A 13,642-nucleotide genomic window follows, 5' to 3' on the forward strand; every position below is an offset into this window, starting at 1 on the left:
TTAGTGGGGAGCCCCCTGACCCAAAGCAATCCCCCCCCCATGTTGAGGGCATGTGGCCTGGTATGGTTCAGGAGGGGGGGGGGTCACTTGCTTATCCCCCCTCTTTTCCTGACCTGCCGGGCTGCATGCTCGGATAAGGGTCTCAAATGGATTTTGGGGGGACCCTCATGCCATTTTTTTTTTAAATTTTGGTGTGGGGGTTCCCCTCAAAATCCATACCAGACCCAAAGGGCTTGGTATGGATGGGTGGGAGGGGGGCCCCACGTTGTTTTTTAAAAAATGTTTTTAATTGTCGGGCACTGTGGACATTTCTTTTTCCATTCAGCTGTGAGCAGGGAACCCCACTGACACCAGGAACCCCACTGACACCAGGAACCCCACTGACACCAGGAACCCCACTGACACCAGAGACATGAATGAATGTCTCACTACTAACATACCACGTGACTTCATCATAGAACTCCCGCCGGATTGTAGTCACTGAGCGGGATCTCACCGCATACTCAGATGCCGGAAGATATCGCTCAGTCTATTGTTCATGTTTGAAGTTCGCGGTCGAACATTCTGTAGGTTTAAATGTTCGGCCGCAAACCAAACAAGGGGGGTGTTCAGCCCATCACTATTATCCAGTTATTCCCTCTTCAAGTGATAATAAAGATACAGTTGTGTTGAAAATAATATCAGTGTGTTGAAAAAAGTGACTGAAGCTGCAAATCCTTCTAATCCTTTTCTTTCCATCCACACAAATGCATTGGGAACACGACACATTCTATTCCAAATCACAGCAGGAAGAAAAATGCATCAAATTTGTGTTGTTCCTCTAAAAAAATGGAAGAAAAGTGAATATTAGACGGTTCAAAAAAATGGCCGTGTTTGTATTCTTCTTTACAAACTCCAACATTCACTATATAAACTGAGAAATGTTTGAAGATTTTGCTTTCCTTTGAATGACTTCATGAATATTTGGTTGTAGTCGCACTGTTTCTGAGAACTGCTGTACATCTGTGTTGCATGGAGTCCCCCAACTTCTGGCCCCTGTGATCAGGTATTCCAGGCCAGGATGATTGGACCACATTCCACAGTTCTTCTCTATTTCTTGGTTTGGCCTCAGAAACGGCATTTTTGGTGTCACCCCACAAGTTTTCTATTGGATGAAGATCCGGGGATTGGGCTGGCCACTCCATAACGTCCATCTTGTTGGTCTGGAACCAAGATGTTGCACGTTTACTGGTGTGTTTGGGGTCGTTGTCTTGTTGGAACACCCATTTCAAGGGCATTTCCTCTTCAGCATAAGGCAGCATGACCTCTTCAAGTATTCTGATGTCTTCAAACTGATCCATGATCCCTGGTATGCGATAAATAGGCCCAACACCGTAGTATGAGAAACATCCCCATATCATGATGCTTGCACCACCATGCTTCACGGTCTTCACAGTGTACTGTGGCTTGAATTCAGTGTTTGGGGGTCGTCTGACAAACTGTCTCCGCCCACTAGACCCAAAAAGAACAATCTTACTTCCATCAGCCCACAAAATGTTGCCCCATTTCTCTTTAGGCCGGTCAATGTGCTCTTTGACAGATTGTAACCTCTTCAGCACACGTCTTTTTCCCAACAGTGGGACTTTGCGGGGACTTCTTGCAGATAGCTTGGCTTCACATAGGCATCTTCTAATTGTAACAGTCCTCACAGGGAACGTCACACCTTCTTTCATCTTCCTGGAGCTGATTGTTGGCTGAGTCCTCACAGGGAACGTCACACCTTCTTTCATCTTCCTGGAGCTGATTGTTGGCTGAGTCCTCACAGGGAACGTCACACCTTCTTTCATCTTCCTGGAGCTGATTGTTGGCTGAGTCCGCCCCATGTTGGCTATTCTTCTATCCATTCCAATGGTAGTTTTTCGCTTTCTTCCACATCTTTCAGGTTTTGGTTGCCATTTTAAAGCATTTGCAATCATTTTAGCTGAGCAGCCGATCATTTTCTGCACTTCTTTATATGTTTTCCTCTCCAATCAACTTTTTAATCAAGGTACGCTGTTCTTCTGAACAATGTCTGGAACGACCCATTTTCCTCAGAATTTCAGAGAGAAATGCACTGTAACCAGCATGTCCAACATTTGCTGCCTTCCTTCCTTAAATAAGGGCAATAATTGCCACCTGTTTATCAAAATAATGAATGACGTCACTAATAGAACTCCACACGGCTATTATTGTGAACACGCCCCTTTCAATGAGTGATTCAATGACACAGAATCAGCAGCATGCATGTCATGACTGTCGGGTCTGTTGGATTTCTATGACTCTACTACACCTGCTAGGAAATTATTTGCCATGTAGAAATATCATTTCCACCAAAAACAGCGATTGATCCGGTTAGTGATGTCTGACTGCTAGTATTTTTAACACAACTGTATAAATACATTGAAATACATGTCCATAAAGGGAGTCATGAAACATTCATCTTCCGTGAATTCAAGAGTCCATGATATCTTAAATGACACCCAGTGAAGTGTGAATCCACCGCCAACACAGCCAACCTATTACCGGCTGGCGTAGGTGACATCACACAAACGCCGTCCCACCCCATGTACGTTTCGTCTCACCAGACATTGTCAAGGGGATCAGTCAGCAGCGTTTTTACTGCATGTGTTTCATCTAAAGATGCTTCGTAAGTCGTTTTTTGGCTTCCATGAATAAATTTTATAACGGGACTTCACTATTGGAGATTTATCTTTTTTACACCGAATCCTATTCAGATCAGGAGAAGGAGATTGTGACAGACCCAACCAGGACAGGGACTTTCGGAGGGGACTGCAGGCTAACCTCTTGCCTACTGACCATGGCCCTGGCATCTGAGGGGGCTCTATTCTTTGGTGTGTGCCTGGGGGGGGGGGGACCTTTGGAGTAGTTTACTTTTGATTCGAGTCCACGTCTCCCCAAACTGCACAGACTCTGAGAACTGGAGGACCAGGAGACAGATTTGGGGTCTCTGTGCCCCAAACCAGCATTGACTGCTTCAACCCTCCCTTCCTAGACTCAGAGACTCTAATCAGATGTTGATATAATCAGCAAAACAATCTCATGCTGAGGACTGTGGCTCTGATCTGTTTATCACGGTGTGATGTGCTTACTATAGTCTCCCATTGTGTGCCTCCTAGGTGTGCATTCCCATTGGTTAATGAGTCACCTATTCTTTCTGTCTGTTGGCGAGTCCTTCTGGAGGTGCCTACATGATAGGATTAGACTGACATCAGCTTCACCTTGTTATCTACTCAGTGTGTGATATTTATCATAATGTATAATATTTGTGTTTATTGTTCCTGTGGGGACTGCCCCCATTTCTGGAATGTATTAAAACTATTTCTGTTCAATAAAGTAGTTCCTGTTCGGCATCTCAAGCTAGTCTTGTCTTGGGTGCAGTGCCCGTCTATAATACCTTGGTCCTGGGTCCTAGTGGTGAGGAAGCTGTTCTCTGACAGAGTCACCCAGTCGGAGTGACAGGCATTCTGTTACAGAGATTATAGGACCAATCATGTCAGACCGCCTATGATTTGGGGTCTGATGGTCTGGTAAGAGGGTGGCTGTGTTGGATTCACACTTCACTGGGTCTCATTTAAGATATCATGGACACCCGAATTCCTGGAAGATGAATGTTTCATGATTCACTTTATGGACATGTTATTGAATTTGTAAATATTTATTTCAATTTATTTATATATTTGTTATCACTTTAAGGGGGAATTTCGCAAAAAAACAATTGTTGTACACAGTGGAGCAATAGGAAGGTGTGATGGGCCTGTGATCACAGACAAAGAGATGATTGATTCTCAGGGTTTCATGATAGAACCTTCAAAATACAAAAGTGTCCACAATGATGCTGAGCTTCTTGGTACAGGTTCTTCTTCCACCTCCACCATGTCTGGACTCTGGAGACAAGTCAGAACGGGGGGATCGGGGTACTACATTCTACTTATACATTCACCAACTGCATGTGATATCCGATTGCCTCTCGGGGGGATCAGGAAGGAATTGTTTCCCCTGCAGGAGCAGATTGGATCGTGCTTTGTTGGGTTGTTTGCCTTCCTCTGGATCCACTGTGGGTGTAGGATCACAACTTCTTTTTTTTTTTCTTTGGTTGAACTGGATGGACTTTTGTCTTTTTTCAGCCAGACTAACTATGTAACAAATGTTATTGTTATCTGCTGCAGCCAGTCAGCTTTGACCAAAGTTGAATAATGCCCTTCCTGTAGATGTAGGCCATTTACATACCACATGGAGCCTGACTGGAACACTTCTGGGACATTGCTAAGGATGTTCCCAAGAGACGCCCAGTTGTGACTCTTCACCAATGCATCAGGAGAGGGAGCGTGCATGTGATGGGGTCTGAATCAGGAAGAGCTCCCTTCTGTGATGGTGGTCAGTAACAGCTGGGTGTCTTTTTAACAATGTCCTTAGCAATGTCCTGGGAGTGTTCCAGTCAGGCTTCATGAAGTATGTAAATGACCTACAACAGGTGTCAAACTGGCCGCCCTCCAGCTGTTGCCAAACTACAAGTCCCATGAGGCATTGCAAGATGGACAGTTACAAGCATGACTCCCAAAGGCAGAGGCATGATGGAACTTGTAGTTTTCGCAACAGCTGGAGGGCCGCCAGTTTGACACCCCTCTTTTTTATTGTCCGCAAACGTGCAACTATAACGAAAAAACCCGTAAGTGTTCACAAAAAATGTGCAAGTGCAAAACACCACACGAAAAAGTGCACTTAGGGGTGTGCTGTGTCCTACCCCTAAAGGGGCTTGGACCACTTACCCTGATCCCCCGGGGCACGAAGCTCCTGATGGGGACAAGGTTCCCAATTGGTCCTCCTGGCCAAAAGACCTGGTGGACCACCGTTCCCTATGCCCAGCCAAAGCCGGACATCCAGTACTAGGCAAGGGGACTCTCCCGAAGAAGAGTCCCCTAGGGATCAGGGGAGGAAGGAACCGTATGGCCACACATCCTCCCCCTAGACTTCAGGGTAGGCCCGAGGACCCACACCCTCCATCCGTGAAAAACACACACATAAGAGCAAAAAAGTGACAAACGTGGGAAGTGCATAATAAATAAAGAGAAAGAAAAAATAAAAAAGTGGTACCGTGCCGAATTGTGCACAGACCAGGCCCTGAGGCCCGTAGCAAAAATTGCCCTGGACTTAGCCAAAAGGCCTGGTCCTTAGGGCGCTGTGCAAAAAGATGTGTAAAAACAGTGACCAAGTGTCATTTTCACACCGTGGGGTCCCACACCCAAGTGTTACTAGTGACACCCCTGAGAGCGTCTCCCCAGGGGGCACTGAGTTTGCGGACTTTTTGCGTCCCCAGCCCCTGGCCAGACCAAGGTAGCTTGCTCAAATCAGGAGGTACTGGGTCTTTCCAGCCTTCCCGGAGGAATTACTCCCGAGGCCCCAGAACGAATCATGGCGCTCCCCGGTTTCTGTCCCTCCGGTCCAGCCTTCCGGACCCCCATCATACCAGTGAGGGTACCATCCAACCACCCCCACAAAGACAGAGTGGTCGGTAGCACCCCCACTGGACACTGATAAGAACAGATACTACACTTGATCTTAGCCAAAAGGCCGAGAAGCGATTTGACACCCCTGGCCACCCTACACCTAAAGCAAGGGCAATATTCAACTACAGCGGGGCTATAGCTTGCCGGTCTCTGACATGCTGAACTCCTCACACTATTTATGGCGGCTTCCTTATTGGTTGTAGTGAGCTCCGTGTACCTCCCAGTTTCTAGAGCAGTGAGACCACCAATCCTGAGTGAGAGAGATTAGGAGAAGGAGAGTGTTATCCATGTTGCTAGAAGTTCCTCATTATTGGGAATCTGTTAATCTATGAAGTGGTGGTGACTGATCATGGCAGTTGGAGGATGAGCAGAGAGGAGTGTGATCATATCCATTCTGATGATCTCCTTCCCATTTGGATCCACTTTGTAAGCGATTTTAGCCAGCCATGAGAATGGGAGGCATGGCTGCCTGGTGAGTGCACACCCGAAAGGGGGGACGCCATCTTTGTTGCACGTGGTGATCTTTTGGGAATTGGAAGATTCATTTGGTGGAGAAAGATTTTCTTATGGACCTTCAGTTTTCCACATACGTTGAATGATCACAGATTTATTTATTTATTTATTTGCACATATATATTTCATTGCGTTTCTGAATCACTTTGAAGGTTCTTTTTGTTGATAATATTCAACTTTGGTCAAATCTGGACAGTTTGTTTTTATTTACTTACACCCATTATCTGCATTGGCAGAAGTCTTTTATTAGGGTCTTCATATTTTATAGTTTGAATATCGTGTCATAGATATATTACTTATTATTATAATACAGGATTTATGGCGCCAACAGTCTGCGCAGCGCTGTACAATATAAGGGGGGGCGGTACAATTACAATACATTTCAGTACAGAAGGAATAGGAGGGCCCGACTCATGGAGCTTACAATCTAAAGGAAGGGGGAGGTAGTACAAAAGGTGATAGCTGCGGGGGATGGTCTGGTGGAGGTGACTCAAGTACAGTTCTTAGGTGGGGGTGGGGTAGGCTTCCCTGAAGAAGTGAGTTTTCAAAGATCGCCTAAAGGCAGACAGGGTGGGGGCTGACCAGACATGCTGTGGTAGGGAGTTCCAGAGGATGGGAGAGGCTCTGGAGAAGTCCTGGAGGTGAGCGTGGGAGAAGGTGATGAGGGAGCTAGAGAGGAGGATATCATGGGAGGAGCGGAGCCGGCGATTTGGGCGGTATTATTATTATATTATTATTGTAACAGAACATAATCCACACTCCTTTTTTCCTCAATATTAACATTTTTTCCAGCCCTTCCCATCTCTAGTCAGCAGACCAAAGCAGTGTACACTGGGCAGTGCAGTGACAGGACAGAGATGACCGTGGAGGAGAGGACTAACTGGTGTATGCCTAACTTTTCCTCTTACTATGGGGAAAGCAAGTCATACTATGGGAGATGATTTCACTGCACACTTCTCCTGTGCTGTATATACCGGGAATACTTTCTGGATTCTCTCTATATACCAGGAATACTTCCTGGATACATTGTAGATACCGGGAATACTTTCTGGATGCTCTGTATATACCGGGAATACTTTCTGGATGCTCTGTATATACCGGGAATACTCTCTGGATCCTCTGTATATACCAGGAATACTTTCTGGATGCTCTGTATATACCGGGAATACTTTCTGGATGCTCTGTATATACCGGGAATACTTTCTGGATGCTCTGTATATACCGGGAATACTTTCTGGATGCTCTGTATATACCGGGAATACTTTCTGGATGCTCTGTATATACCGGGAATACTTTCTGGATGCTCTGTATATACCGGGAATACTTTCTGGATGCTCTGTATATACCGGGAATACTTTCTGGATGCTCTGTATATACCGGGAATACTTTCTGGATGCTCTGTATATACCGGGAATACTTTCTGGATGCTCTGTATATACTAGGAATACTTTCTGGATGCTCTGTATATACCGGGAATACTTTCTGGATGCTCTGTATATACCGGGAATACTTTCTGGATGCTCTGTATATACCGGGAATACTTTCTGGATGCACCGTATATACCGGGAATACTTTCTGGATGCGTTGTATATACAGGGAATACTTTCTGGATGCTCTGTATATACCGGGAATACTTTCTGGATGCTCTGTATATACCGGGAATACTTTCTGGATGCTCTGTGTATACCGGGAATACTGTCTGGATGTGCTGTATATACCGGGAATACTTTCTGGACGGTCTGTATATACCGGGAATACTTTCTGGACGGTCTGTATATACCGGGAATACTTTCTGGATGCTCTGTATATACCGGGAATACTTTCTGGATGCTCTGTATATACCGGGAATACTTTCTGGATGCTCTGTATATACCGGGAATACTTTCTGGATGCTCTGTATATACCGGGAATACTTTCTAGATGCTCTGTATATACCGGGAATTCTTTCTGGATGCTCTGTATATACCGGGATTACTTTCTGGATGCTCTGTATATACCGGGATTACTTTCTGGATGCTCTGTGTATACCGGGATTACTTTCTGGATGCTCTGTGTATACCGGGAATACTTCCTGGATGCTCTGTGTATACCGGGAATACTTTCTGGATGCTCTGTATATACCGGGAATACTTTCTGGATGCTCTGTATATACTGGGAATACTTTCCAGTATTCAGAGTCCTCCACCTCCGTGCTGATGAAATGCTCCCCCCAAGTATTGGACCCATATACAGTATAGGGCTCATGTGCTTCTCCCCCCTCTGGGGGCTCAATGGGTCCGGGGGACTCCCCATAAGACCAGCTGTCACCAGTGTGGGTTCCCTTTAAGGCTGGGATGTCAAACCCAATTTCATGGCGGACCAGATCAGCATTATGGTTGCCCTCAAAGGGCCGGTTGTATCTGTAAGACTAGATGTCCAGAGCACCCCACTGCCCCTCCCCCCCTTACATCACAGTGCACCCCCCTTACCTTGTGCTGTTGCCAGGAAGAAGCTGGAGGCAGAGCTGGGAAGCAGAAAGTGCAGAGTCTGGAGGAGGACCAAAGGAGGGCTGGAGTCAGTTGCTGAAGTCTGCAGGGGAGGTGGAAAAAAGAGGGTGCTGCAGCTGCAAAGAGACGTGCAGGATCTGTAGGAGGAGTTCTGTCCTCCTCTCCGATGCCAATTGCTGAGACCAGGGGTGGGGGGTTGTTGAAATGAGCCTCTCTGTGGCTGCATGGAGAAGAGCAGTATCTGGCAGAGGAGATCTGTCCTCCTCTCTTCTGTTGACTGCTGAGACAAGGTGGAGACGAGGGAGTGCCACAGCTGCAGGAGAGGTTTGAGGGCCATATGAAGGGGCCCTCAGGCCTTGTGTTTGACATCTGTGCTTTATGGGATCTGCTACCTCCTGATTGGCTGAATAGAGAACTCCAAACAAAACAAAAATGTCACCAATACTAAAGTACGTCCTTCACAACAATTGTCTCTTTACAATAAATGCTCTGACAAGCAATAATATGTCCGCCTATCAAGCACCCGATTGGGCAGGACCACTTCCTGTGTAAGTTCCAAGCAGGAAATGACATCACTTGGCTCCGCCCAAGGGTGGGCTGCCCAATTGATTCCTCGAGATGCCGGCATGTTATCATTGCTTGTCAATGCAACTAGCAATCCTCATGGATTTTGCTGCATGGAGACGCCGGTCAAGTAGAAGTCCCATTATTTCCTATGTGGCCGGTTCCCATCTATGTGCCGCAGGGAATCTATATGGAGCCATTCCCCCTCCAATGTGTGCATCACCACGTACGCTGCAATGTGTCCATCCACACTAAGACTTCTCAGGTGGGTGACAACTCCCCTCCATCTCACAGGGGAGGTCCAACCAATATTCCATGAGATCATCCATCCAAATGGGCCAACATTTCATCTTCTAAGACCCCGCCCACTGATTATCCATTGGAATGTGTCTACTTCTGCCCGTCACTGGAGAACATCTCACCTCTCTTTCCTGCTTCTGCCACCAGAGTTCATGGATGTAAGGTGACATTGTGGTTCAGTGATGATCTTTGCTCCATTATCACCACAACCCGAACTTTGACCAGACTGGAGCTATCATTGGATGGTGATGAGATGTCAGACTCAGAAGTTGGTTATTGTTTGGAGGTCCTCCGACATGCAGGAATCACTGTGTACGGACGGAATAAACTGCCCACTTTGAGGTAACACACATACTAAGACTTCGAATGTAAATAGTGAAATGTAGACAACATTGGATGGTGATGAGAAGATGTTGGACTCAGAAGTGGGTCGTTGTTTGGAGGTCCTCCGACATGCAGGAATCACTCTGTATGAACGGAATAAACTGCCCACTTTGAGGTAACACACATACTAAGACTTCGAATGTAAATAGTGAAATGTAGACAACATTGGATGGTGATGAGAAGATGTTGGACTCAGAAGTGGGTCGTTGTTTGGAGGTTCTCCGCCATGCGGAATTCACTGTGTATGGATGGAATGAACTGATGTTGTTGGGAGGTCTTCTGACACCCGGCCTGCACTGTAATGAAAATGGAAGGACAGGGTGACAATTATTCTCTACAACTTCTGTAGAACCCATTGGAGGTCTCTGGAGTTATACAGATAATGAGAGAGATGATTGAGATGTCCTGTGGCCAGTCACAGATTTCCCAGATGATGGAGAATGTCTTCCTCACCCCAAGGTGTATCATTACAGATGGGTGGATGAGGAATATCAGATCCACCACTAATAATCTTAGTCGGGTCCTACAATCTTCCACAAGGTTTTACCTTTAAAGAAAAAGAACTTTCATTATCCTCCCCCCATCCCCCGCTGTCTATCCAATGTGTCAGTATAACTGAGCCAATCAGATGTGTTCTCAGCCTGTACACATGACAGCCCAGCACACCAGGCATACAGTCTCATATCCCAATGGTTGGATGGCCATGAGTGTGTGGGCCCCTGCCATGGTGAGGGCTCCTCGGTATTAGGTGGGTAGTTCACAAGGTGGTGGAGCCCTATAAATGGGGGACACTTATCAAACCCCTAAAGTGTGAGGACAGAGGGGATGGTTTGGTATATTTGCATACTGGGGTCAGTTATGAAGAGATGAGATCCCACATCCCACCATCTACATCCAATCTACGTCAGATCTCCTCCCAGCATAGGAGACCACTGATGTACATTGTACGGCTGCAGCAGGGCTGTAGATAATTCTTTTTCCCTTAACATCACCATGCACCCCCTTTGGGGGCAGAGCTGGAAAAGCAGAAAGTGCATGGTCTGGAGGAGGACCAGAGGAGGAGTGAAGTCAGTTACCAGAATCTGCTGAATGCTGAGATAAGGGGAGGCAGAGATGAGGGGGAGCTGCAGCTGCACTGAGAGGTGCAGGATTTGGCAGACTGCTGAGACAAGGTGGGGGCAGAGACAAGGCGGTACCTGCAGGAAAGGTGCGAGGGCCACATGAAATGGCCTGGAGGGCCGGATTCGGCCCACGGGCCTTGAGTTTGACACCTGTGCTCTACAGTGCCATGGGATGGGTGGAATGCTCTGTGGTACTATGGGATGGGTGGAATGCTCTGCAGTGTGTCATGGGATGGGTGGAATGCTCTGCGGTGCCATGGGATGGGAGGAATGCTCTGCAGTGCCATGGGATGGATGGAATGCTCTGCGGTGCCATGGGATGGGTGGAATGCTCTGCAGTGTGTCATGAGATGGGAGGAATGCTCTGTGGTGCCATGGGATGGGTGGAATGCTCTGTGCTGCCATGGGATGAGTGGAATGCTCTGCATTGCCATGGGATGGGTGGAATGCTCTGCATTGCCATGGGATGGGTGGAATGCTCTGCGGTGCCATGGGATGGTTGGAATGCTCTGCGGTGCCATGGGATGAGTGGAATGCTCTGCATTGCCATGGGATGGGTGGAATGCTCTGCGGTGCCATGGGATGGTTGGAATGCTCTGCGGTGCCATGGGATGGGAGGAATGCTCTGTGGTGCCATGGGATGGGAGGAATGCTCTGTGGTGCCATGGGATGAGTGGAATGCTCTGCATTGCCATGGGATGGGTGGAATGCTCTGCGGTGCCATGGGATGGTTAGAATGCTCTGCGGTGCCATGGGATGGGTGGAATGCTCTGCAGTGTGTCATGGGATGGGAGGAATGCTTTGTAGTGTGTCACAGGGTGGGTGGAATGCTCTGCAGTGCCATGGAATGGGTGGACAGACACGTTTGGGAACACACACTGCCCCCTGCTGCCTCCACAGCCAATGTATAGCTGAAGCTGCCTCCTAAGCCCCTCCCTCATGACATCACCCTGCTCTCCATACCTTCCCGCATACTAAACCAACAGGCTGGGACTTGGACTGACATGTATTATGATCGGGGAAAGAGTGACTGTCTGACTCCCATCCCAGTGCTGCACCTGAAAGGCTACACTAGCCTAGCTGCTTCACCATTGAGAGATTCTCTGGGGGGGTTTGACCCCCTTGACCCCCCTCCTTATCTACGCCCCTGGGCTGCAGATGTATACATTACACATCGCACACATTTCCAGGCAGACAGAAGATTTTTTCCCATTAGTGTGTATAAAATGTCCATCATTTCTTCCAGAGCTCAGCACCAGCTCCCCCTTTTCCATCATCACAGCAACATTTCCTCCTCTAACACTCTCATGTTATTCTTCATTGAAGGGATAAGGAGTGGAATGTATCTATACACAGGAGGAGATCAGAAAAAAATGGTCTGTGGGGACTCCTCCCCTCTGCAGGTAATACACGGACCCTGATAGGACGAGAATGTCTGAATGGAATTATATCAGATTCTCCTGTTCATGGCTCTGATTATTCATCATTTTCCTTCACATTCACTTACAGGTTGTTCCATCGTCTGATATCTACTGACCGTTATTCCGGAATGATCTGAGCGGGGATCTGTCCTTCCTCCTATTCCTGCATTTTATATTGTATTGTTACTCCTCAATGTATTCATTACTACAAAATAAAAATGTGACTTTTGGATCCTCACTTCAATACTGCCACCACTGGTGAGACCAGCACGCTGGGAAATTCCTGTTCATGACATGAAGATTCCTCCTACACAAGAAGAAGACACTGAACACATGGTGACAGTGCGGTGAGAACAGAGGGGGTGCTCTCCATCCCTCATCCCAATTCTCCTCTGTGGATGGATGAGGACAGTGGGGGTGCTCTCCATCCCTCATCCCAGTTCTCCTCTGTGGATGGATGAGGACAGTGGGGAGCGCTCTTCATTCTTTGTCACAATTCTCCTCTGTGGATGGATGAGGACTGTAGAAATTATGTAGCCCCTCGTAGCCAGCCTCCGCCACCGTTTTTCCGGGTTTTTCATTCCTTGCTAAAGGGGGAGAAAGCACAGACTGATCAAGTCTTGGAAAAACACGGTGCAAAGAACCTAGAAGTGAAGGCGTTTGTGTTTCGTCAGACGCTGACGAGAGGTCCAGTGACGGAGCCACCGGCTGAAAAAAAGAAAATCATCTGATTACGGTGAGTAAAAGTTATGGAATTTATTGATAAACTAGCTATAGAAAGCAAGTTAGAGTTTAAGGATGTTTCTTTATATCCTGATGATGGTAAATTATGGCAGTACATGTACAAGGAATGTTTACAGGCCAATGTTCAGATAGATAATTCTAGATTTACTGTAAACAAACAGCATAAGAAGATATCTAATATCTTAAAGTTGGTAAGAATATTCAACAAAATGATTTTGAATATTGACTTACCTGCTAAAAGTGTTTCTACACTAAAGCAGACAGAATGTAGCACTGTACAGAACACAGTAATGCATGAACATTTGTCTCAAGATCCTCTTAATTGTCCAAATTGTGACATACTTTGTAATTACATAGAAAATCTTGAGGAGCAAATTGATTCTAAAACAAATCTTTTGTTAAGACTGCAGAATGACAGAAAAGAGGTTGCTGTATTAACAAAAGGTGGTAAAAAGACTGATTCTAAACAGTCAAAGCCTCAAGCTTCCTGCATTCCTGAAATGGGGGAAGATGACGCAAATGACGAAGCCGAAGTTAGAAAGAAAAAACTACTAGACCGTGCAGCT

At 46.7% G+C, this 13,642-nt stretch overlaps 1 protein-coding gene and 1 pseudogene across 1 annotated transcript in view; one reads left to right on the forward strand and one right to left on the reverse strand.

Annotated features, from left to right (window-relative positions):
- Positions 1–12,570, forward strand: part of LOC149436408 (NACHT, LRR and PYD domains-containing protein 3-like) — an 83,003-nt gene extending 70,433 nt beyond the window's left edge. The window contains exons 12-14 of the mRNA XM_089661647.1: positions 9,554–9,748; positions 12,238–12,314; positions 12,421–12,570. Of these exons, the coding sequence (XP_089517773.1) occupies positions 9,554–9,748; positions 12,238–12,314; positions 12,421–12,437 (289 nt within the window). The 3' untranslated portion in view covers positions 12,438–12,570. The remainder of the gene's footprint in view (positions 1–9,553; positions 9,749–12,237; positions 12,315–12,420) is intronic.
- LOC149436409 (U2 spliceosomal RNA) lies at positions 5,507–5,619 on the reverse strand (annotated as a pseudogene).
- Positions 12,571–13,642: the final 1,072 nt, after the last annotated feature.

The sequence above is a fragment of the Staurois parvus genome, unplaced genomic scaffold (assembly GCF_062004578.1).
Source record: "Staurois parvus isolate SC_StPar_1 unplaced genomic scaffold, SC_StPar_1.0 ptg001358l, whole genome shotgun sequence".
Lineage (NCBI taxonomy): Eukaryota > Metazoa > Chordata > Amphibia > Anura > Ranidae > Staurois > Staurois parvus.